This window comes from Thermobia domestica, chromosome 9, assembly GCF_964235325.1.
Source record: "Thermobia domestica chromosome 9, izTheDome1.hap1.1, whole genome shotgun sequence".
In the NCBI taxonomy this organism is placed as follows: domain Eukaryota; kingdom Metazoa; phylum Arthropoda; class Insecta; order Zygentoma; family Lepismatidae; genus Thermobia; species Thermobia domestica.
The window spans coordinates 9,864,263-9,891,665 of record NC_137462.1 but is presented as its reverse complement, the minus strand read 5'-3'; the positions used below and the strand labels follow the sequence as shown (position 1 = coordinate 9,891,665).

Below are 27,403 nucleotides of genomic sequence, written 5' to 3'. Positions count from 1 at the left end.
AATTTTCCTGTCGGTTAGTCCTCAAAAACTACAATCATGTCAAATTTAATCACTGTAGCCCTAAAGGGACTGCCCAATAATTTTGGGGTGTAAAAGGTGTCCCATATAAACAACATGGGGATTTTTCAGTATCCATAAAGCTACTATAAAGTTGATTTTTTTTTTCTTTTAGTTTTTACTTAGGTAACGCTAACGAAAATGTTCAACCATACCGAATTTCAAGTTTTTACTCCAATTTCAAGTACCTAAAATATAATATTATAGGCCCAAAAAATTGCCCATAAGAATAACACGGGGAATTTCTTCATCCTCCCTTTAGACCCACTAAAAATTAAACATTCACTTTGGCAATTTTCCTGTAGGTTAGTTCCAAAAAAGCTACAATCATACCAAATTTCAACTTTCCACGTCAACCGGAAGAACCCTTTATTTTATGTCAGTTCATGTAGTTTTATATATAGTAGATTAATATATAGTTAGGATTATTATATTAATATTTCTAATAATTATATTCCCTTCTTTTGCTAAGCACAGAATCAACTTTAATTCCACCAGTTATACTCCTGCCATCTCACTTATGTTTCCTTCATGCTTCTGATATTATTTTTTCCATTATTAGTTCCATTAATTTTATGGTTTCTTTCATTTTCATCAATTCTTTCTCCTTTCTCTTCGGTTCCTTTTCTTTTTCTTCTTCTTCTTCTTCTTCTTCTTCTTCTTCTTCTTGAATAACAAAATTAAGAAATGAATCACTATAATGATTGGTAAGTATTATGATATGAGATAGATGGAAGGACTATTTTGATGAGATGTTAAATATCCACAAGATGAATCAGTGGTGCCCCCCCCCCTTTATGTTCATGACGCACCCCCCCCCCCCCAATTATCTACCCGTAGGTGTTCTTCCATTAAAAAATCTTCTTTTCGATTAATTTTTACACTCCTTCAAACATATTTATACAGATTTTACCCCCCCCAAATATTTCAATGACGCACTTTGCGTCATAGCTCCCCCCCCTTGTGGGCACCCCTGAGATGAACAAACTAAGAAATAGTGAAGTACAAACGAAAGACATGTTTTAAAACCAAAGCTGGTTTTGGATATAAACCGAACCGGTTAGGAAAAGAAAACCGAACCAGTTTTGAAAAACCGGTTTTTCGGCCCAACTCTAATATGAACCGATACTGGGGTTTTTATTCGAGGTTAAGTATATTTCTACAATTGCAATTATTATTCGACTGCAATTATTCATCGAAGTTTTAATGGTTTCATTTGATTTCACTGTAATAAACATATTTTCAAAGATAATGTATGTTTCTAGAGACACTTACCCACATAATGAAGATAACCTGATCCGAAGAAGTTATCATAAATCGCTCAAAGTAATCCCGACAGAAGCTGATTGATTTCATGGGGCCTACATTCTCTGAAAGAGTCAGTACTCCTACAAGGAAAATTAAAAACTGAAATGTTACATTTTACCTACTAATAGATGCTACAGAATCCATATTAATATAAAAATCTATCTTCTGTTCGGTCATTGACAGTTTCTGAAATGAAAATTCAAGAAAATGTCTAACCCCTCTCTCATGTCATCTCTATAGCAACAGTCTCCGTAGAAATCATAGTAAATATATATTAACCGTGTGTTAGATAAGCCGGCCACTTCACCAAAGAAAGAAAAAAACATTCCAGAGGAAATGTTTCTAGGATAGAAAGGACATGAGACGGAAGTTAGACTGTGAGAGAAGAAAGAAGCAGAAGAAGAAGAAAGATAAGTTCAAGAAAAGAGAAGGAAGAAAAGGTATCAAACTTATCCACATAAAGAATAACCTAGAAAGAAAACAATCACAATCCAATTCTGTAATAAAATTATTTCACTATTTTTGACTAGTCGCTGTTTCAACGATTGTGCTATCTTCTTCGGTGCTATACAGCACTGACTATATCTAGATCATATTTAAATGAGATAATAATAATTATCAGATATTACTTCATAAGTTCGATTAGCATTGTTTTCAGTGTATACCTAAGCCGGATATTGATTCTACTTTCATATATAAAAGAGAGGGCTGCTAACATGTTAGTTTAAATCATTCACTATCAAAATACTCTGTATGAACAAAACATAGTTAATCCACACCACTATATCAACCTGAAATTTTACACATGAATAAAATAAAAAATCTTACTAAACTACCACCATTTGTTAGGATGCATTTATCTATAGTTTATGGGAAATAAAGAAACATTTTTACAGCTGGATTTTATTTACAATCAATAATTCAACATATTCAAATTAAACTTAAAAAAAATAAAACTTTGCAAAAATAAACAAATTAATAGTTCTCAAAATAGAAATGTTTCCATCCACTACGGAAGTAAACAGTAATGTGTTTTCATCAGTATTTTACATAAGATTTGTAATTACAGATAATTTTTCAAAACAGTCGATAATAAAAAATGATCTTATGGCTTTATTTGCCTCAGCAAGTGTCCATGAAATTATTAACATTGTACAAATTGAATCATTCAAAAATATAAAGAAAGTAAAACAAGTATTTTGGATTTTAGTTCTCAGGGAAATGTCAAAGCATTAAGTATATTGTGATTTTTCCAGATTCCTCCAGAATCATTTCAGAACAATATGTATACAGATAAAAGAAACTGTTCCACTATATTATCAATATATATCTTTGAGCAAATTATCTGTTTGTGAAGAAGACGGTGTATATAGGAATAACATTTAGTAAATCACAGTTCTGGTAAGTTAATAATTCCTTTCAGTTAACTGTTTCACTGTAACTTGGACATATTCGAAATCATGGTAATTCATAACCTAGGTATCTTCTCAGTACATAATTCCTGTTTATCCAAATTATGTGGTAATTGATTTCTAAAATTTATTTTGATTCAGACATATTTGAATATCTGCGCTAACCTGTCACTATTTGTACTTCTAGGAACATATGAATCGGGTGTGATTTCGCACTATGGCAGCTCCAAATAAGTATGATTGTGGAACCACTGTTTTATAAGGATGAACGCACTGAATTAATGCAAGTTAAACTTTCACTTTGGTTGTTGGAAGTATTTTGGGGTAGAATGATTGCTACGGATTATTCACTATGTACGAAAATTCTGTAAAGTTCACAGAGGTACTCTCGCCCGTACAGAGAAATCATATACAGAAATATTGAATTTACGTGGCAACATTGAATATAAACGTTAATATTTTATCTTTTTCATCAATTTATTTCGAATAATGGTTAAAAATTTGGAACATACCTGTAGTTTCAGAAAATGTCGTCACAGACTGAGAGAGACGGCGCAGAAAATTGAAATTGATGTGCAAAAACAAGCAATTTACAAAACATTTTCTTATTTAATACCCAGGAGTCTTAAACATCAGTATTACGGTATGAAGCAGAATTTCGGATAACTACATTCACTTACAGATATTTCCGTACAGTCCGGGTCTAGCAAAAGGATATACCAAATTAGTTACAAAGATATTATAGTAAATATTTAAATTCGTAATAACAAAAGTTTGTACATACGGACAATAGTATTCTCGTGAAAACATCAATCATTAAAATCAAAATAATACATTAAAAAAATAACTTTAGAAAATCTCCAACTAAAATTTTAAGCAATAAACAAGTTCTTTTTAACCCATCGAGATATTTTACAAAATAAAAATACTATTAATTGCGTGCGCATGTGCTTAATATTCCTGTTTATTTGTGACTAGCTAGGCCTAGTCGATATTAATGATACTATTCTGCAATGACTGGCAGAGATATAGTCTATCGAATCATTGTGAATATCAGATTACAGGTATATTCAGTGGAGAATAATTTTTCAGCAATATGGAAAACGACTTTAAGATCACGAACTTATTTCGGAACTATAATCCCCAGAACTTCAGTTAAAAATCTCTTTAAATGAAAATATTTATTTAGAAAAAAATAATAAAAAAATAAAAAATGCAAATTGTTGCATATCAATGAATAGGATATATATTCAAAATGTCATCTGTTAAAGATGCCTCTATCATAAATACAAAAAAAAAAAATTACCTATATCAAGGAGCAAGTATTGGACTTGAGTATTGGACTTGAAAGAGTGCGGACGTGGGTTTTTCGCTCCGTCGTATGCCATCGGTAGTGCGGGAGAAACGTGTCATAGAACACTCCTATTTGACGTGCGGGACGTTAAAAGTGTCAAGGTGAAGTGTGTGAAGTGTGTAGGTGGTACCCCTCCCCAAAAGGTGGGTTATCTCAACTTTGTAACCATTCATGATAGAGGTTTGGCGACTGCACCGAATGAAAGAGCGGGTCCTAGAACATAAGATATGTGAATTTTATTTAATTTTACCGGGACATAAAGACGCTATAAATTTTTAAACTTTTAACGTTATATTTTATTCCTTGAGTGAATGTTTTAAAGTCGCGTCTTTCAGTGACAAGAATTGAACATTTTAACGATTAACAGGAAGCGAGTGCGTTTATTGACTCTTAAGAATGCTGAACAATGATTTTGTTACGATTGACTGCTTAATAGTGTATTTATTCAGTTTCGACTTTGACTCATAACTAGGCAACCCCTTGATCGTTGTGTAAGGGTGGCTGCATAACATTTGAGGCGTAATTGCTTCATATTTCATGCATATTTCATATTACGTGTTTGTTTTTTTACAAAGATATAGTTCTTATGATTGAAATGACTGGTTGTTGGGCAATCCGCATGGCTTAGGGGTAAGGTGGGTTGCATAGTATTTGAGGTGTTTAATGAGAACTTGTATAAACTGTATATTATAATATTGTTACTTCGCGTTGTGTAAACAGCCTATAGACAACCCGCATTACGCTTGAGTGGAGAGGGTTATCCGTAAAATTAAGGGGCTGAGTTCTTTCGAAGATGGACAAGGACAGAGATAAATCGCGTCTCAGGGATGAAAGAACAGCTAGGGGAAGTTTTGGGAGTTATGAAGAGATGTTGGATGCCCAACTCTCTCAGTCACGGATCAAATCACCAAGGAGGCAAAATGATTTAGCACCACCCACTTTAAGTACGAGAGACACAGACACAGATGAAGAAGAGGAAGAAAATTGGAAAATATACGAACAATCACTAAAGTTCATAGACAATACGCTCGAATCAAGTAAAGTAGGCAGGTATAAAATAGAAACGTTAAAGAAGAAATATGCGGAATGGCTAGCATACCAATCAAAACTGGAGGGTATCATTACATGTTTAAAGGAACAGGTAAAAGAATTAAAAGAGGAAAACGACAAACTCAAAAAAGAAAATCATGAACTGAAGAATAAGCAGAATTTTATACAATCAAACCATGACCAATTTCCAGCTTTGACATATGCCGAAGCTATCAAAAATGAAGATACATTACGAACAAAGACAATAAAAAAAGCCGTTAAGAAACAACACCCGGCAATCTTTCTTAAAGGAGCCAAAAAAGAGATGGATGCTAAGGAAATTCAGAAGAAGCTGGCTACAAAATTCAATCCTGCAAAAGAGAAAGTTAAAATAATGGCAACTAGAGCAGCAGGAAACACACTTATTATCGAGACCGCCACAAAGGAAGACTTAGAAAAGCTACAGAAAAACAAAGAATTACTGGAAGAGTTCAAAATGGAACAAAGAAAGAAAAGAAATCCTCAGTTTATAGTATATAATATACCATCAACGTATTCCGATGACTTCCTAATTGAGACGCTCATTGAACAAAACCTGGAAGAGAATGAGAAAGAGCAAGCAGGGAAAGAGATGAAGGCTAAGTTTCGAACTGGCCCAAAAATGCAGCTAGATGCCATCTAGTTCTCGAGGCCCCGTTTAACATTTACAGGAAGTTAGTACACAACAAGCGAATTTTCATTATGTATGAGTCGCTTTCGGTAAAGGAATTCTTAAGCGTAGCAAAATGCAGCAAGTGTAAGGATTATGGACACATAGCACGATATTGTCGTGCACAGGAAGTCAGATGTGCCCATTGTGGAGAAGAAAAACATGAGAAAAACGCCTGCAAGAACCTGGAAAAAACAAAAGTATGTGTCCCCTGTCAAATCAGGAAGAAGAAATGCAACGCAAAGGTTGAAAAAGACTGCTTGACGTATAAGTATTTCTACGAAAGGGAGGTAGCCAAGTATGATTATGGCGGCGGAAACTGAGAATAATATGACAGAACAGCATACAAAACAAGCGGAGATAAGCGACAATATCAACATGTCAAGTAGGAGAAACAAATTAGAAGGAAACAATATTTCAAAAATGCAAAGGGACTCATTACGAATGAGAGATTACAATGTAAAGAAAAGTGAAGAAAAGTTTCTGAATTGGGCTATGAACAATATACCTGACGTAACGGTGGGAAAAAATATTCCAAAACCCCTGATTGTGGAACCAGGAACTATCGATGTAAAAATTGAAGGAATATGCATCTTACACTTTATAAATCCAAATTTAAAGACTTTCCCGGCAGGTTTTGCAAGAATTGTAGCCAATTCTCACAAAAAATTTGACATTACAAAATTCAAAGATCTCGAAATACTTGATGGAAAGGGAAAAATAATAAAGGCGTTATATAGCACAAACATATATGGATGTAGTTTCATACACGTTGTTTCATGTAAAGAAACATTTTTAGAGGATCTAGCAACAATTTTGAATTTCTTCGAGAAAAACAACGGGTGCTTAACATATAAGCAAATAATAATTCCGGCAATAGGTATGGGTCTATGGAGAAAACAGCCTAGGGAGGTGCTGTCTGTTTTTCAAGATTATTATTGTTTTGAGAGTCAAAAGTTCGTTTTTAAAATGATAACAGATAATACTCATATATATGTTGAAGTGGATTGGCAGCTGAGAAAGTTCGATTATAAACTAAGAAAACCAGATACTACATTACGAGAAGAGACCAGTGAATTGTTGGAGAATCATACTTATAAGATAACAATGAAGAAGAGTAAAGATGTCGCCACACAAATAACTAGTTTAGAAGATCTCAAAGAGGGCACATATGAGAACAAGGAGCAACAAATAAACAAGGTAAGAATCGTGGAAAGTGAGAATAATAAATCACTAGCAGCTGCTGAAGCGGAAGGCACAAACCAGGATAAGAATAAAAATCTTAGCGATCTTCAGGGAGGTGAAAGGAAGGAACTCTCTGACATCACAGAAAATAAACATCCCGGAATTTTGGGAATTTTTAAGAGAAATTGGAAGAAAAAGAACACGAATAAAATCAGTCGTAATACTACGTTGGATTCTGGAAACTCTAAACACGAAGAACGAGAAGCCCAGAAAACAATCATGAAGACGGGAGAAGCTCAAAACAGCAGCAGCTGTAGACAGTCTTCAAATCAAGATGGACAAGAGAGGATTAACGGAACAAATAACACTGATCCTGCAAATATATATGATAACTTTGAGTTAACATTAAAACTCTCCAGATTAGAGCAGTCTGCAATTTTAAGATTAGCCTTGAGACATATAATTCGCAATCTGAAGGAAAATGGAAATCAGATAGTCTTTCCTTTCTCACAAGACGAGGATGAAATGGAATTAAGTCTGAATAACTTGCCTACAAATCCAAGACAACTTCTAGAGCTTGTAGACATGGCTTATGCAAGAAGGAATTTAAATTTAGACTTGAATAGAGTTTATATACATTTTGTACGACTCTACGGCCGCATTATATACAATCACAAAAATGACTGGCCCAATTGCTGGGTTAAAACCTACCATACTTAAGTTTTATGGATAATAACCTGAGAATTTTACAACTAAACACGATGCGGTCAGAGGTCGTTATGGAAGAAATTATTCAAACAAGTATAGAGTGGAAAATCGATATCTTATGTCTACAGGAACCCTATTTTAAAAATGACGAGTTTGAAACTCCAAATTTTAATTATAGAATAATAAGAGAAGATAGACAAGCACTTGCCTCAATAATAGTTTTAAACAATGAACTACAGATTTTAAATATTGTACATTTTTCAAATAAATGGACAAATTGTATACAAATAAAATATGGTTTAATAGATTTTTTATTGATAAATTCTTACTTTCAGTATTCACATCCCATAGAACCATATATAGAAAACATAATGTCAATTTGTAATACATACTCAGAAAAAAGACTGTTAATATGTGCAGATGCAAACGCTAAATCAACTTCTTGGAATTCCAACGTGTTGGATGAAAGAGGAGAAAAGTTGGAAAACATGATAAACGAACTAAATTTAATTATAATAAATCAGCCTAATAATTCACCGACATACAGAAACAGGAATGGAAACGAGACGAACATTGATGTAACACTTGCGTCTACAAACTTTATAGAGGCCATCGCTAACTGGAAGGTATTAGACAGTGAAACAACGAGTGACCACCAAATAATAAGATTTGATATAATTAAACCGGACAACAGCATTAGAAGACTTGATGGGCATGGTATACCCTATAAGATAAAATGGATCGATTGGGAAAAGTTAAATAAAGAAATTCGTTTGCCAGACTTAAACTGTGTTAATGAAAATGAACTAAATGACAAAATAAAAGAAATAGGTAATTCAACGTTGGAAGCAGTTAAAAAATCAATAAAGAAAAGGAGTAAAAACAGGTCAAATGGTACAACCTATTTTTGGAATTTAGGTCTACAAGTGTTAAAAAGGAAATTAAGAGCGAAGAGACGACAGTACCAAAGGGCACAAGATCCATATTTAAAGGATATAAGATTAAATCAATATCTTGAAATTAAAAATGAATATAAAGAAAAACTTAAAATAGACAAAAATAAGGCATGGTCAAATTTTGCCAGGGAAAAACTAAGCATGGACCCATGGGGCATGCCTTATAAAATAATAACAGATAAAGTACAACCGTCCTTGGTGCTGTCTACTATGAAAAAACACGACGAAACATATACAAATGATATGAAAGAAACAATGGAATACATAATAGATACGTTACTCCCCAATGACGACCCATCAACAGACAATGACGAAAACAAGAAGGACAGGGAAAACTATATCAACTATAATCCAGGTGAACTCTCAAATCTAGAAGAAATAAAAACTAATAATGAGGAGATAGAGGAAATTATAAAGGATTTAAAAAGTAACAAAGCGCCAGGACCAGATGGCTTGAAATCCGAAATTTATAAAAATTGCAGACAAAGTTGGGTACCATATTTGGTCAGGTTATATAACAAATGTATTGAATTAGGTTCATTCCCAAGAAACTGGAAGAAAGCCAAATTAATCATATTGCAGAAACAAAAAGCTGGTACGATTACCTCTCCCAAGTCATATAGACCAATATGCCTCTTGGACATTTTAGGCAAAATACTAGAAAAAATAATAGCTAAACGAATAAATGCTAAGCGAGGAGACTTAAGCAAGTGTAAACTACAGTTCGGTTTTAGAAAAAATAAGGGAACGACAGACGCAATAAATAGACTTTTGGATCTAATAGAAAGAGCTAAAGGTATAGGAGGAAAGTACACTCTCGTAATTTTTGTCGATATTGCTGGCGCTTTTGATAACTTATGGTGGCCGGCCATGTTTAAAGAATTGCAGAACCTACAGATTGACGCAGGTATTCTACGGTTAGTCAAAAGTTACTGCACAGACAGAGAAGTAACTTATTCAGCTTCTAATATGGAAATAAGAAAAAACATAACAAAGGGATGTCCACAAGGATCTATATTGGGACCTCTGCTCTGGGACATCATGTTGCAACCAGGATTAAAAAGCATAAATAACTTAGAAGAAATAACTGGCTTAGTGGCTTACGCAGACGACATAGCGTTAATCATAAATGGAAAAAGCCGAACGGAACTGGAAGCAAGGTCAAACCTAGTTATGGAAAAATTATTGAAATGGTGTAAACTTACAAAATTAAATATATCTCCTGACAAAACAAAATACATGTTAGTTAATGGGAAATTGGAAAGAAATCCTATTATAAAAATTGGTATTAAGTCCATTTCCAGAGTAGAAATTTTTAAATATCTTGGCATATGGTTGGACCAGTTGCTGAACTTTGCAGTCCATATAAATAAACAAAAAGAGAAGATAATCGGAATTGCAAATAAAATTTTTTATATAATGGCAAGAGACTTTAGACTGTCGGCAAGGCATTGTCTAACATATTACAAGGCAATATTTGTAACAATCGCTGCTTATGGCTCAAGTTCTTGGAGCCACAGACTACTAGAAAATGTTAAAATAAGAACAAAGGTAGATAGTATTCAAAGAAGTATTTTAATAAGAATGACCGGGGCAATGGGTACTACACCTGTGGAAGCCCTACAAGTTCTTTTAGGCATAGAACCTTTATATCTATCAATACTGAGACAAGCAGGTCGATATTGGCTGCAAAAGGGCAACCTAGTAAAAGTGGAAAGAATATTTAAACACAGAATTCTCACGAGGGAGGAAATGGACAATTATATAAGGAGGAAATGGCAGGAAACCTGGACAAATAGCACCAAAGCCCGAAGATTATTTAATATTTTTCCTAACATTGACCAAAGACTTGAAATGGGAGATCTTCATTTTAATAAACACATGACACAATTTTTAACCGGACATGGACCATTCAAAACTACATTTTATAAATTAGGACTTTTAGATAATGACGTATGTGATTGTGGAAATATCCAAACACCTGATCACATAACCTTTTACTGTGAGAACATTACTTTGTTCGAAGATGACCACAACATAAGAGCACATCTAAGAAACGATTTTGAACTAAATGGAATACAGGAAATAATAAGAGACAAAGAAAAAAGACTAAAGCTTAGCAGTCTGTGTAGCAAAATATTAGAAATAAACAGAGTGCAAATAAGCCTTGACTTGGCAAGAAGAAGAAGAAGATAAAATTTCTGCATGTCTAGGGAAAATCATAAATATAGCCAAAACAATCTTAGTCTAATAACCAAGTCCTTGGTGTTTTGTGTGTGTGTGTGTGTGTGTGTGTGTGTTTTGTGTGTTTATCAGTGTAGTGTAGTAAGGGAAATGTAATGGTGTAGTTGTAGTATTTCAGTGTTTTATGGTGATCTAAAGTAGAAATATGAAGTGCGGAGGACCGTGTAAAAAAGTAGATAAAAACTGAAATGCGGAGGACCGCCAACATTAGGAAGTCTATAGGTACAGTAATACAGGTGAAAACCAAGTGTTATTAATAACTATAATAGAATAAGGTTTAAGGTGAAAAACCCAATAGTCATACAGGTAATGAACTAAAAAAAAAAAAGAATAAATGAAATGAAATGAAAATAGAAAAGTTGAATTCAATTCATAGATAATTCATACAGGTGAGATCACCTATGTTAGTCATGTTGTAATTGTAGTGTTATGAGTACTGTGTGTTTGTAAATTGTGTTGTATCTATGTTATCATGTATGTATTAAAAATGTTTTCTCTTTTATTTCCAGAATAAAGGATACGCATATAAGAAGAAGAAAACTAAGACCTGAGATAAGCATTTTAGGACTCAGGTCATAAAAGCCCCACCCCCTAGCACTTGGGTATACAAAACGAAAAGAGAGATGAGATAAAAAAAAAATGGAGAGAGATTATCACAGAGTTAGGGGCAGATGCGTCTGCTGGTAAGTCCGTAAGAAAACGGCAAGAGCAGGGGTAGTGGAGGAATAAATAAAAAAAAAAAAAAAAAATCAAGGAGCATATGAACTGGCATAAAAAAAAAAAGAAATGACACAAAAATTTAGATAGAGGAAAGAAAGAAAAAAATCAAAACAGCGAGCATCGAATGCCTCCAAGCCGATAACTTAAAAAAAAAAAAAAAAACTCATATAACTTAAAATTAAACCTTTCCTCACTTCTAATGACGCTAGCTTATTAAATTTTGAATAATCGATATCTCGGAGTCATCATTGATCAGAGATACAAGGAAAATGAGAACAGAGGTACAGGAAGAGACCGAACAAATTAGGGTCATCGAAGATACCAAAAAGCGTGCAAACATTTGTTGACTTAAACCGAAACGATTATACATAGACCAAAAACGTACGGTCCTCACAATACAGACCGATTATAGTATCCTGAAACCCGCTGGAAGTCTGTGACCAAGCAGAGATACGAAGAAACCATTGTTAGAGAGTTCCCCTTCCTACCTGCGCCATAGTTATTCCGTATCCGCCAAACGACCTTCAGAACTAGGATATACGATCACTCGTATATCCCAAGGCTGGTGTACCTCTCAATTTAAAAATTTCTATATAACAAACAAACTCCGCTACCACCAAAGTCGGTTGGAAAGAAAAGAAGACAATAGAAAGGGAAAAAAAGTTTCAAAACTACAACTCAAGAAAAACTGATTAAAATATTATAATCAAAAGATGGACTAAATAAATAATATTTTTCAAATCATCGTCATTACCAGTCTTTCATCCCGAGGTTTAGCAATCGATTAACGTTATTATCGAAGCAATCAGAATGTCAGCGAGCTTCACTAAGAGATAAATAACGTCCGGAGAAAGAGCTTAAAATTAAATCAGATATTTAAAGTACGAGTCCATCGGTGATGGGAAATAACGCTAAACCTTCTCACAGTGAGTTCACATACACATTACCCCACACCACGATATCGCTCTGCCCCGAAGGAAACCACAACAAACGTCATGAATTATACAAAGAGATGGAAACCTCCCCTCACACGAAAACAAAGTGAAAAGAAAGTACTTACTCTAATATAGAAAACAGTAAAAAAAAACTGAACAACAATGAATTGAAAAAAATCCATAGGATGTGTTAACCTGTATTATTTATTCCTTGAAAATGCTAAATTATTCTTGTCCATCTGCAGCAAATGGACTCGCGTTCAAGATCCCAGCGAGAATTGCAATATCAAGGAGGACAGCTTCATAAGAGTCGAAGAAGACTGGGTACAAAGTAGGTCTAGATTTTTATAATACCGTAGAGTCCTTAAAACTCAGCACTCGATAACCCGGCAGTCGGATAACTCGGTCATACCTTGGCAAGGCGAAAAACAAAGACCCAAGCGCCTATAGTAAAGGCTCTATGCTTTTATGAAGTACGTACTTTACCTTTGTTTAAGGGTAATTGGACAGTTTATTATTTGTTGTATTCTCAGGCAACCAATACATACAAGAACAAGTTTGGAAGAAAGAAAGAGAAAAAATGAAAAGGAAGATAGAAAGAAAAAATAATAAGGAAAATAAGGATAATTAGAGGACAGAATGTATCCAGGGAAAAAAGTAAACTTTCAATTGGACACGTGTGCAGCTCAAAAATGAAAGTGAAAGCCACACAAGTATTACTTTTTAATGAAGGGGCGGAGCCTAATTAAAAGTTGATCTTCGGAGAGTATATAAGTGATGGCCAACTCCCAAGCACCCAGACTGATTGATTGATTTTGAGTTTTACGTCCCGTTCAGCAGCGAGGCTATATGAGACGTGGACCTACTGATTAACGTGGAATCCGAACCACATGAGCTCCCGCCGGGAATGAAACCCGGGTCTCCCGCGCCAAAGGCGCGTATGCTAACCGCTTAGCCACGGAGGAGCTCAGCAGCCAGACTGAGTGGAAGTCTGATGAAGACACAGTTATTGTGTTGAAACTGTTACGTGATAGTGTTTTTTTTTTTTTACGTATTATCACATAGCCTTGCTCAGTGTGTTATTGTGTATAAGTACAATTTTCTGAGGAAATACTCGTACTTATTCGTTTTTTTAACCCCATTCTCGATAACCCGGCATCTTCACAAATGCGGCCACCCTTCGGTCCAAATTAGGCCGAGTTTTCGGAACTCTACTGTATTTTTATTGTATAAGCTTTGCTTTAGAAGACTTAAATCCGATTAAAACTACTCGCTGAGCAAAACAATACGTTAATTGGAAAAAAATTATTTAACGTGTAACAGTTTTGCCATTACCCACTTGGCTTGATAGTGTCTGATAAAGCTAAGTGGGTGGTTGGCAAAACTGTTACACATTATTAATATTTACAATAAACGTATAGTTTTGCTCAACGGGTATTTTAAATCGGATTCAGATTTTTATATTATATTCTAATTTGATAACCATATACAACACATCACCTCCTTTATTTATAACATATTCAGAAAGTTCTAATTTGGATACTATGACAATATGGCCTTGTGTCCATCTTGAATAAAGAAAAACACAGCTTTCTTACAAAGGTGGCTGGCTAGAATATTTATTATAAAAAATAAACTAGAAAAGTAACAGTTTCGGAAGTATGGCACTTCCCTCCTCAGACTACACTCTATAACTGAAACCAGAAATAAAGTTGTATACAATAAAGAAACTGAGAATTAAACAATAAAGAATTAGAGTGTAGTCTGAAGAAGGAAATGCTATACTTCCGAAACTGTTACTTTTCTAGTTTATTTTTTATAATAAATATTCTAGCCAGCCTTGTAAGAAAGCTGTGCATTTCTTTATTCAAGTTCTAATTGTTAATATTGTTAACAACTATAAGAGATTCAAGCCTATCTCTATTTATCTGCGAGTCACATATAATTTCATTACAATTTTGATTTTAATAACCCAATTGGAATTGTAAAAATAAACGTGCAGTACTGTCACGGTCAAAAGCAGAAATTTGATTTTAAAAATTCTTCCATTAATGATTTTACTTATTTATTTATTGAACAAATTCCCAGATACAGCATAACTTTGTCATTTTAAACAGGGAAATATCAACAAATAGGAAAAATCAAAACAAAAAACCGGGTAGATCGAAAAATTGTCCACATCAGTTGTTTGATGACTATAGAAGTTTGGAATTCTGTGAAAAACAGACCTCTTCATAATTGCCAACCTAGGGCGTACAAGATGGAATAGATGGGTATTCCGGGTTTGGCGGAAAGGGATACGTAAGGATAGTTCTTGAAGTAGGGTTTCCGATCTTAAGTTCCCATTAACTATCTTATGGAGAATTTTCAGGTCAGAGAGTTATTTCTGCGTATTCCCGGAGTCTAAACATTAAGATATCGCAAGAGTAGGGTATTCAAAGTGTGGGAACACGAAAGTATTTTATAGCAGTAAAGAAACTGAGAATAGAATGCATGTCTTTTACGGTTACAGTGTAATGTTTTCGGTTTTACATCACTTTTTAATGTATTAAAATCAGACCATTTGTTCAAACGTAACTACACGTAAAGTTTACGTACAGGAATTTCCTTGTTGTTCAGGAATAAAATACTTATGTTGCTTACATTGTATTTTTTTAAATTTTATTTTATAAATGTTTTGTTTGTATCTTGCTTTCCAGTTATCGCTAAATACTGAGTCACGTAAACTATTACACAAAATAATCAAAGCGTTAATAGAGCAACTTACAGAGAAGCAAGGACAGCAATGAGGTTGCTCTCACTGTTTCGTTTCTTACACACGATTATTGCTTCCATTTTGCAGATACATACAATCAAAAGCTATCAAAAAGAAGTCTATTTACTGTTACCGATTCATGGAATATATACATATATATATCTCTTCGGAAAGGTTTGAGATATCGAAGTGCTGTAAACGGAAAAATAATTCAAATATCCATTACAAACCATACAAGTAACTAGATATGATACTTATCTAAGTACTTTTTCGAAAGAATGCATTTCAAAAAACTCAAATATTCAAGCCTGGTAACTTCGTTCCTATTCTTTCAAAACAAGTCATACCCTGACAATGGTAATCAACGCTAAGGTACATTTGTATGTGCATTATTCTGTGCATCTCCGTTGTGCTGTATGTGTGATAGAGGCTTCAAAACTTTGGATGTTTGTGAAACTATAACATCCTTGGTTTGTAACACTGAATAATAAATATGGTATTTTAAGTTTCCATTTGACATGTTGATTTGAAATATGTAATAACCTGACGTAGTGCCATTTGAAAAAAATATAACTTAATATTGGGTTGTCAACACTGTCTGTTGGATGTTTCTGTTCAATGCATGCAAAGACGTCCCCCTCCTTAAGTTGCTTCGTGCAAAGTTTCGCTTTTTACACTCTTTTGGTTTCTTCGTTATCATGGTTGGACATTATAAATGGTGCACCCTTATATCAAAATTTCAAGCAGAATTGTAATGCAAATGACTCCCTTTAAAAATCAAGTTTCCGCTGTTTACAATATATCTTTCGTTTCAGTTACATTTCTCTTTGAGGCGTAAGGAAGAAGAGGTTTACAAATTCGGGCCCATCATGCCCCTTATAACAATTGCTTAAGTGTAAATGACGACTAGGCTTAAAGTAATAAAATTAAGTATGAAGTACTTATGAATATATTAACATTTTTGTGTAAAGATCGTTTTACACTTCGCCAGAATTTTACAAATAATCCTCATATAAATGATTTTGGAAACAAAACACAGACCCTCTGACAATACAGTGTGCTTAAAAATTTGGTCCAGCATCAGTGGCGGCTCCAGAGTTCTATAAGAGGGAAGGAACATCGGTAATGGAAGCGAAGCTGGCTTAAGGCACACGGGAATTTGGTAGGCACGGTACTTTGAGACTACATTATAGAGCTGCCCTTGTGCTGGATATTATAAATTCTTTACCTGATATCCTACAAAAGAAATGAAATTATACATTTTGTCACAGCATTAAAAGTTCTAAGTTTAGAAAATGACATACCATCTGGTTTATAATTCCCAAGCGTCCATTCCCAAAAGAGCACAACTTGAGGAGAACCATTGCTAACAGTGACAACATATTTAGCATTACGACTCATCCCTACAACTCGTACACCATGGCCAGGATAGGGATCAAAAAAAGAGCAAACAGGAATGCTGAAAAATATATTTAAAAAAAGTATTTACATAAAAATATAAAAGCAATTTTAAACAGTTCTAGTTAATGTAAGTTATTCCTTACAAAAGAAGTACGTTTCTATGTACTAAATGAGTTGTGTTAATGATACGTTTGAGCATCAGTACATGGGAGAAAGAATAGGACCTTGGGAGAATGTTTCAATTTGATCTTGAGGTTTAGGAAAATCATTTTTCTTCTGTCTGCGCTGAGCCTCTGCAGAACGTCCTTTTGTATTTATTTTTTCTTTCCTGGACCAGGCTTCGATGTATACTTAACACCATTTAAGCGATGCTCTATCAATGTTGAACACATCCAAGTTTTAACTCCGCGTAAGGTGTTAAATAGAAAATCATTTCTCCAATGATGATATGAACGGATTCAGATAAGGAGTTATTACTGATCTTTTCCAAAACTCGTCATTTGGTAATGTTGGATGATTCGAATGAAGTTGTTGAATACCCTGGCACAAAAGAGCATCTGCTGCTTCACGATGTCCTTTCACACATATCACAATTCTTTCTTATATGTTTTACACAGTCTAACATGTTCAAATGTCTTAACTGCGATGTATTTGCCACTGGTTCTGGCACAGCCGAATACTTGACTATTAATTGGACGCACAGAATGAATTCAGGTTCTGCAGAGGCAGAATATGGATGGAAGGCAGTTTTTACTAGCAGCAGCGTTACGTTCTATGAATAATTTCAGAGTGTATAAGTTGACAGAAAAGAAAGGGAAAAAAATGCTAAATGCGAGTCCTTAACAATGGAAAGTCGCCATTCGCCAGTGATTTGCAGCCCCTGTTCATCGTGGTCATTGTTATAACCTGTTAATAAAATTAAAAAAGAAGAAGAAAAGAAAAACACGTGTTTGTGATCTCCGTACTTCCAAATTATAGGAAATCAATACAAAAGAAAGGAAATTTTTCTAGGTTAATTTCAAAATGTTACAATAAGCACATCTTCTTGATTAGGGGGATCCTGCTGCGTACAACCTTTCATCAGTATTTATTATTATTATTATTATTATTATTATTATTATTATTATTATTATTATTATTATTATTATTATTTCGGGAAATGTTTCTTCCACATTTCTTGATCTTCAGCTTCCTCTTTTAACTCCAAATATTTTCTTCTATTTTTCAAATAATCGATCAGTCGTGTTCTTCTTCTTCCTACTGCTCTATTTCCTTCCATCTTTCCTTCTATGGCGGTATGAAGAAGACAATTCCTTCGCAAGATGTGTCCAATCCAATTGGTCTTCCTATGAAGGATGCTGGCTAGAAGCGTCCTCTTCTCTCCTATCCATTTTAAAACATCATCGTTTGTTGCTCTCTCTGTCCATTTTATCTTCTCTATTGTCCTCCAACACCACATTTCGAAGTTCTCTAAATATTTCTTCTCTAACTTTTGTAATCTCCAAGTTTCTGACCCATACAGTCCAATACTCCATATATAGTATTTGACCAATTTCTCCCATATTAATCCTGTTAGTTAAGAGTGATCTTTTCTTGTTGAATGCTTCTTTGGTTATGGCTATTCTTGACCTGATCTCTTTGATGCAGTAAGAGTCTTTCGTCAAAATGCTTCCCAGATATTTGAAATGATCGACCTTTTCAAGTTCTCTTTGCTCTATTCTGACCTGTAAGGGCGCGTTTTCACGGGATATTCTCGTAACTTTCGATTTTTAGATGTTGATTTCCATTCTACATAGTTTCCCAGTGCCAACTACTTTGTCAATCATCTCCTATAGTCCTTCTTCGATTCTAGCTATTATAACCATATCATCTGAATCAGTATTTATTACGTACACGAAATTAACTTACGAATTACATTACATTTTCTGTCATTACAAAATTACGAGCTGGATTACAGATTTCACTTTGAAATAATACGAAAAGCCCCAGGATAGATCGATACGTAACACTAATATGTTTGGTTTCTAGCCATTGGATAACTGTCTATCTTTGAAATGAAATATTTTAATTTAACGTCTCACGATTACTCCCTTTAAGCTAAGACAGACGATGATTTGATTTGATTTGATTGTTTTAGTTTATCGTCCCTTTCAGCAGCGAAGTTATATGAGACGTGGACCTATAGTTTAACGTGGAATCCGAACCACATGAGCTCCCGCCGGGAATCGAACCCCGGTCTCCCACGCCAAAGGAGACGATGATTAAAGCAAATGAATGATAATGGAAGAATTGGTAGAGTGAGGAAGTGGGGGGAAACGGGAGAACCCCGAGAAAACCCACGTGCACGATGTTGTCCACCACAAATTTACTTGGCCGGGAATCGAACCCACGCACTAGAGGTAAGCGCTCTACTACCGTGCCCGCCTGCATAACTGTTGTTTTGTACTCTAATACATTAAGAGAATTCGATCGAGAATTCGAAAGTTACTCATAAATAACGAAATAGAAAATCGTTAAGTAGGAGAAGCATACAAATTAGATTCTCAGGGCGTAAATACAGGGTGGGGCAAAGAAACGTGACCCGGAGAACAAAGTTCCAGTGTACAAAGAAACATTGCAAAGGAAAGGAAATAGTTCGCTAACCTGCTTATAGCAGATGTTGCAAATGACCACCATCCATATCTTGAGTGATCACATGAATGAAAATGACCACAATTTCAGGTCACGTTTCGGAATATTTTTTGCCTTGTTCAAAACAGATCCTTTTCTGACTAACTGTTGCATTGCACTATTTGTTGGCACTCTGACACCATGAAATTCATGAGTAAACAAATGACCACACTCTTTTCACGAATTTGTTTCCACGTAGCTTTCCAACCACAAACATCCTCTGTTGCACTGTGAGTACCATCTTCACCTGTGCACTGATCAATTCACACTGACACAGCCCCCACTAAGATCTGAACCGGTGGTGTGTGTACGTGTGTTGTGCGGGTCACATGGTATGGTTCCATGCATACATTCACGTCCAATCGTATCCACTCGTCAGGCCACTTTTATTTGCCCCACTCTGTATCACGAAATTGTTTTATTTATTTATTTATTTATTTTTATTTTGTGAAGATAAAGAATCTTAACTGAGAACTAACTGAGAGTCAACTCTGATGATAGTTACTTAAAAAAAAAAATGGTAATTCACACGTAAAATCTGTAAATGTACGGGACACATTTACTAAAGACATGCCAAAAGGAATAGTAGTTAAATCCTCCATTATAATTAATGATCAAGATTTTGTTCTATTGCCAGTACTAATCAAAACAAATTAGCTAAAGCTATATTAGACTCAGAGTTCCAGGAACCATTCGTTAGAGAAGATATTTCCTGGAACTACAAGAATTATTAACGTACACTCGAAGATTAGAGGTATTGCATAAAATTCCCTGGTTATTAACAATTTGGCATTAATTAAAATACAGATTGAAATTTTCATTGTGTGTTTAAAATAATAAAAAAATTTCCCTCAAAAATTGTGTCTTGAATATATATATATATATATCGCACCTTTTCGACAAAAGTGACACAAGTCAAAAAAAAGTCCCGAGCTCGAATTCCTTGTGAGAAAAGTGATATAACGCGAAATTTATCATTTTTGCTTTAATACACCCTGATTTCGGGATAATTTTAAAGCTATATTTACAACACTTTTGCACATAAAAGCACAAACTATTGTGATTATAAAATAACTTTAAAACAAGTTACGAGTTAATCAGGGATCCCATGCGTCAGAGGTAAGCCCTCTACCACTGAGGCACCGGCAGTAAAACAAAAAAAAAAAAAAAAATGTAAACAGGTCTTCCTGGGCTAGCAGCCAGGTAAATACTGTTCTATCTTGCGACGTTTCGAGGGCTGACATCGTCCTCATCTCCAGGCGAATATGATGGGACTCTATCGCCCCATCATATTCGCCTGAAGATGAGGACTATGTCAGCCCTCGAAACGTCGCAAGATATAACATAACAGTACTTACCTGGCTGTTAGCCCGATAAGACCTATTTACAACACGTCGCCAGGGAAGCTTCAATAGATACTTAAAAAAAAAAAATGTAATTCACACGTAAAATCTGTAAATATACGGTAATCCAGACACTCGTTTCTCCAGATATAGCCCCATGTGGTCTGAGTGGCTATGGAAGGTATGGCTGTTCAGGAGCGAACTGGGCAACGTAATGATTAACACATAATCACAGTTAGCCGGAGCCTGGGTACGAAGCACAGTCCAGTCCTACATTTCTTTGACTTTTTGTATATTAGGATATACCTTACTTTTAACACACAATAATAAAAGAAACAAAGAAACGAGACAAACCACGTAATAACATCCCAGACAATGACAGTACTATCAGGACCTTCATCTGCAGTTACAACCCAACGTCCTGTAGCATCAGATGCAATTGACGACACACGGTTTTTCTATGAAGAAAGAGATTTTTGAAAAATAAATAATATTAATATTAAAGACATATATTTCTCTTTAATATACTTAGCAAACATTCAGGTAAAATCAATTCCGACATGTATATACTTGTTACAATTCAAAATTTTACACGGCTGGTAATTTAGAAATATTAACCGTTATGATTTCCATTGCATTGATACAACTAAACATGAGGAGAGATCACTGAATAAATGAGTCAAGCCTATGTTTATTCTGAGAAGGAATTCCCGAGTGAAACACTCAAAGTATAAATGTAAAAATTGACATAGGAAAACAAGAAGGTAAGTGAAAGTCATTACTATATACACTTACTTCATGCTCTTTCGTTCGATCCCAGCTTGCGCGATCTGAACTGTGTGGTGGACAAACACCGTGTGGGTGGGTTTTCTCGGGGTTCTTCCGTTTCCTCCCACTTTCTTCATTCCACCGTTTCATTCATTCTTATCACAGTCTCCTTTAGCCTAGCCGGCACAACTGTGGGACATAAAGATTTCGTTTCATTTCATTTTTACTCCATGCTCTATTGCATACAAAACTTCAGAACGACACCTCTCTTTAAAAATTATATTCACAAGTACAACACAGAAACAAGAACAATTTTTACATAAGTTCTAAAAGCATATATCCCTATTAAAACAATATCACTTTTACACACTGGTAAACAATTACCGTATTTGGCGGCATGTAAGAAGCATCTCTATTTTCTGCATTCAATTTTGGACGGAAAATATTCTCACTGCATGTGGTAAAGGTTTTTTTTTTTCTTTCTTTCTTAGTTAAAAAAAAAAAAAACATGCGGAGTGAAGAATGCTTAACTAAATGTCGAAACGTATGCGTGTCTCTGGGAATTTCACTAACCGCATGTGCGTCTGGAGAAAAGCATACGTTCACTACTGATTATACTGACATGGAATTGTGATTCCTGAAAAACTTTTGTACTTCCTAGCTTTCGGCTCTCCCCTAGAGCCTTATTCACAGAGGATTAAACAGGAAAAATGAAATGAAAATGAAATCTTTGAGTTTTACGTCCCACGGTTATGCCGGTTAGGCTAAAGGAGACGGTGATGATGAATAATGAATGAAACGGTGGAATGAAGAAAGTGGGAGGAAACGGGAGAACCCCGAGAAAACCCACGCACACGAGGATTAAACAGGAGGAACCAGTTGAGAATGCTCCAAGAGCATTGCCAGAAGAAACTTAAAAAGAATTGAGAGACGGAGTGGGAAAAATAACTGTGATTGTTCCTACATGTAAAAGTAAATCTTTATATCCGCACCTTCTTCTGTTTCTCGCAAAAAATCACAAAGTATCATCTCTCTATGACTCACAGTTCCTGAGATATGGCTCCTTAAATCTCCCGAAATAGGAACTGTTTTGGCCAATATCTTGGGAACGGTAAGAGTGATGCGAAAAATTTCATCACTTCTTTAGATAGTTTTTGATGTTCTATCGAATGGAGGGCTCAAAATTGAAAAATTCGCAAAATTACAGACAGACACACAGACACACAGACACAGAGAATTCAGCAAAGAACTTTTTAAGTTTGTTGAAGATAAGAAAAACATCAGGAAAATTAAAGGAACGGAATCAACGGGATAGAACAGTATGAAGAATACCATTCTTAGCTGCCAGTCAAGTGTCGAATGCTGGAGCAGCACACTATGAAATGACGAACTCAATTTGTGTGTTCTTTTATTCAGTAAGGGAAGGTTGCCAGATTATGTTGATGTTTTTGTTCCAATATTGTAGGCATTTTTTTTTTTTTTTTTTTTAATTACTGTCTCTCATTCCTTCCACAACCAACCCTTATCAATTTTAAGGTTTGGAATTTTGGGGAAAATAAATAGGTTTTCAAAACAAGTCTTACTATTTCATTCTTGGTTCAAAATTAAATTCTTGAATCATCAATATATATTATTTTTATATTCTTGTTGTTGTTGTTGTTGAGTTGAGTTTAACGTCCAGTTCAGCAGCGAGGCTATATGAGACGTAGACCTACTGATTAACGTAGAATCCGAACCACATGAGCTCCCGCCGTGAATCGAACCCGGGCCTTCCACGCCAAAGGCGCGTATGCTAACCGCTTAGCCACGAATGAGCTCTTTTTTTTTCTTATAGATGTTTCGAAAGCCCTAAAACTGGCTGTTTTGCTTCCAAATCTCTGAGATATTCTTCGACTCGTTTTTTAAGTTCTTTTTGTCATGCCTATATAATGTTCCAGGCAACTGACATTTATCTAGGACACTGATTTATTAATGGGGTGGGTGTAATAACTTAAATGATATTTCCTTCCCAAGTTTTGAGAGGTTTCAACGCTGTGTGAAAAAGTCACTGAGTCACTGAAATTGTACGTAGCTGGAATGCTGCTGCGCACGGTAACGAAACAAGGATGCAATCAAACGACACAGAATTGGGAACATTTAAAGGAAACTAAATTAAATTAAAATATTCAAAATTTCAGTAGTGTATGAGATGCATTTGGCCATACTCTCAAAGAAAAAGAAGTGCATATTATACGCTGGAAACTACGGTGTAGTAACGCGAGCTACATATCTACAAAAAAAAAAAAAAAAGTTTAAAACAGTCCTTGGTAAAACAAGAATTCTATAAAGTACAAAATAAAAAAAATCCATAATCTATCATCATCGTCATCAAAGATATTCTGCCATTATTAAAAGGTCACTTGCTGCAACTGAGAATTTTTCATGCTCCACGGTCTTCCGCTAACCTTTTCATCTTCACGTACAATTTTTCTGTTTCGATATCGTCTATTAATTGTAATCGCCCCCTCCCTCTCTTTCGTGCCACCATACCCTCTAACACGTCTCTCATGATACAGTTGATTTTTTGGCCAATATTCCAACCAGTGTCTCTTCCTTTTCTTAATAATATCAAAATTGTTCTTTTCTTCCTATCATTTCTAACACCCTCTCATTCGTTTTCCACTCGACTCACCAAATTCTCTCCATTCTTCTTCACATCCACATTTTGAAGGCTTCCAGTTGTTTCTCATCATTTTTTGCGTAATGTCCATGTTTCCAACCCATACAGTACAACAATCCACACGAAACATTTTATGAGTTTTTTTTTCTCAACTCTTTCTTCAAAGTCCCACAAAATAATATTCTCTTCCTCCTAAAGGCTTCTTTCGCCATTCCTATCCTTGCTTTTATTTCACGTTCGTATTTCATATCATTACTACTACCCAGGTATCGAAAACTAATCACCTGTTCTATTTTCTCCCCACCTACTTCTATATTTAACAGGAACCGCTTCATTTCAATCACCATGGCTTTTGTCTTTCTAACATTTATTTTCATCCCATATTCGTTACAGCCCTTCCTCAAGTTTTCGAACATCTTATTGATTTTCTCTTCAGATTCTACAAGCGCTATATCAACTGCAAACCGCATACAACTAATCATTCTACCTCCTACTGAAATTTACAACCTATAATGTATATTTAAAAAAAATCCATGATCTATAATGTAATAACCCATACTAACTATAACTCTGTTTCCTGTACACGTCAATTAACAAATACAATATGTCATATATGCATATCATAAAATTAGAGATCGTTTTTTGAATTTATTTGAATTTTCAAACAGGAACTCGATAAGTCAATATACAGCATTAATCATTTGCAACTTCTATGAGTAACGCATCCGTCTAACGCTAACATTACGCTAACCATCTAAAAACTTATAGAATGCAAACAAAGGAAGAGAAATTATTCGTATTGTGCCACAACACATACAAATATCATGTCAGTAAAGTATAGTACCGGATTTATATATATATATATATATATACTCACGTGGCCTTCTAGTAACTGCATTTCTTTCTTTTCGTAATTATATAAAACTCCAACATGGCATGATGCATAGAACAATATTTGTCTATCTTTCGTAGTAATATTTATAACTGGTACTTTAACATTGCATCCTCGTACATGTTGTAAAATCTGTAACGAAAAGAATACGAGATTAATGTAGAATAAATAAATAAATAAATATATATATATATATATATATATATATATATATATATATATACCTTGCAATACCCTGTTTTCGTTAAAAAAAGAAAAAAACAGTTGCATGAAGTACATCATTATCTTTGGCCAAAAATTATTTTTTATTAATACTTATTGTCTTAAATATATTTGTATTCTTATTATGTATTTATCTATGTTGATTAGTTAGCATAGCTAACATGTAACTTCTTTCGTTCTTTCTCTGTCCACAGGAGCAACAAAAGACAAATAATCTATGTAAATGTCACCAGGTGTCTCCCCAATCGCTTAACCCTTTCTGCTAATCGAATTTTTTAATTTCTCCCACGCAGCGGCGACACTATCGTGACCTGGCTTTCTACTTTCTTCCCCTTTATAAAGGGAAGCCCTCGCCCCATTTCATGAGAGCTTAAACTGAACTCTCTGGTTTCGGTGCTCTCAAGCTGCCTTAGCAGTACCCCTACGCCTTCCGCTAGCTAGAGTGATAGCCGGGTAGGTGAATCTGAGGGATCGACAAGAATGATTGTCTCCCCAGAATTTTTCTAATAATTAGTGACAGTCGAAGTGAAGGCTGAAGCCTGAATGGAGGCTAAGATAGTTTTTTTTTCTTTTTTAATTTTAATTTTTATTTTTTATTTTTATTTATTTATTTTTTTTTTTATTTATTAAAGGTAGAGACAGTCGGAGTGGCGGCTGAAGCCTGAGTGAAGGCTAAGATAGTTTTTTTTTTCTTATCAAAGGTAGTGACAGCTAAAATGATAGCTGGGCTGCAATGATAGTCAGATATTTAAACATCTTGTTAGCGATTTCCAGAGCGGTGGAAGGAGTCTGAGTAGGATCCAGTATTTTTAACTATTTACCTATCTAAGCACCAAGATATAGTAAGCCACATATTTTGATAAGAAAAGAGATAATGGAGATCGTGAATTTTCCCCTTATTTTCGTTCATCAGGTGGCGTCTTTTATTTCACTTGTAGTTCCTGACCTCTTCAGATAATTTTTCTCGTCTTTAAGAACATAGTTCTATTTATTACCTTTATAAAATAAAATTCTTGTTTATCCTGTTACGTAAAGATTTGTTTGCTTTAAGCAAAAACTATAAATATTTATCATAATTAGACATAGCCTTATTTTTGCAATATGTAGATCGGAATCAGAAGTTATACCCCTAGACTTAAATACTTCACTGAGTCGAATAACTATTACCAAGAACATTTCGCAAATAATACATTATATGAAAAGTATATATATATATATTTTTTTTTTCGACTACAACCTGATTCCGTAAGCGTCGGTGGACCACCGATGGGAAACTAGCGATATCTCGCCAAACATTGGCGGCCCACAGTGACGATCCGCGATGGCCCCAATTCCGTTTTGAAAATTATACTACCAGCGGCAGAGACGCGACGAAATGCAAATTAACCACAAAATTACTCCCCCAAAATATGTTAAATCGCCTATATGTGTGATTTGTTTACATTAAAGTGAGTCTAAAAAACACTAAAAAAAAATCCCGAGGCTGGCACAAACCACCAACCTTATGATTACTAGACGCGTGTTCTTACCGACTTTACCACGGAGGCGATGAAGAACACGTCGCTTGTAAAGGGATAAATTGTTTTTTTTTCTTCTCTCTTTTTTAATTTGGTCAATCAGAGTTCTCCTTTAACCACGTATATTTAACGATAACCGTATGGGATCAGATAAAATGCGTTCGCCATGTAATTTTATAACAAAATGACACAAGTCTATTTACTTTATTTCATAGTTCTCCCACATTCACTTTCTAATGATTGGCGACAGTTGCCATCTAAATTCATACAATTATACGCACTCATCTCAAGATTTTTCACTTCATAATGTTGACGCAGGAGTTACTCTTGACCCGCAGAGCTCACTTCAGGAACAATTCGTCAGGAAAAAATAATATATAATAATAACCACATGCACATGACTGGCGATAGTTCGTGTTGGTCACTTCGCGTGCGACGAATCGAAGAAGCGCGGACGAAAATGAAGTCCTCGCTGCTACGCGATGGTAACTTCAACACTCTGACTCTAGATATCTATTTCGACTCGACGAAACCCTGCTGTCGGCCAGTGGCACACTAG

At 34.9% G+C, this 27,403-nt stretch overlaps 1 protein-coding gene across 2 annotated transcripts in view; it reads right to left on the bottom strand.

The window, feature by feature from the left end:
* LOC145694399 (cilia- and flagella-associated protein 251-like) overlaps positions 1-27,403 on the bottom strand; it is a 142,513-nt gene that overhangs the window by 104,925 nt on the left and 10,185 nt on the right. Inside the window, exons 3-6 of one of the 2 annotated variants that reach the window (XM_081770578.1) lie at positions 25,091-25,237; positions 21,141-21,244; positions 16,677-16,831; positions 1,333-1,445 (exon numbers count right to left, since the gene is read on the bottom strand). In XM_081770578.1, the coding sequence (XP_081626704.1) occupies positions 1,333-1,445; positions 16,677-16,831; positions 21,141-21,244; positions 25,091-25,237 (519 nt within the window). Of the gene's footprint in view, positions 1-1,332; positions 1,446-16,676; positions 16,832-21,140; positions 21,245-25,090; positions 25,238-27,403 lie in introns of those variants that run through there. The other variant, XM_081770579.1, reaches the window with a different exon arrangement.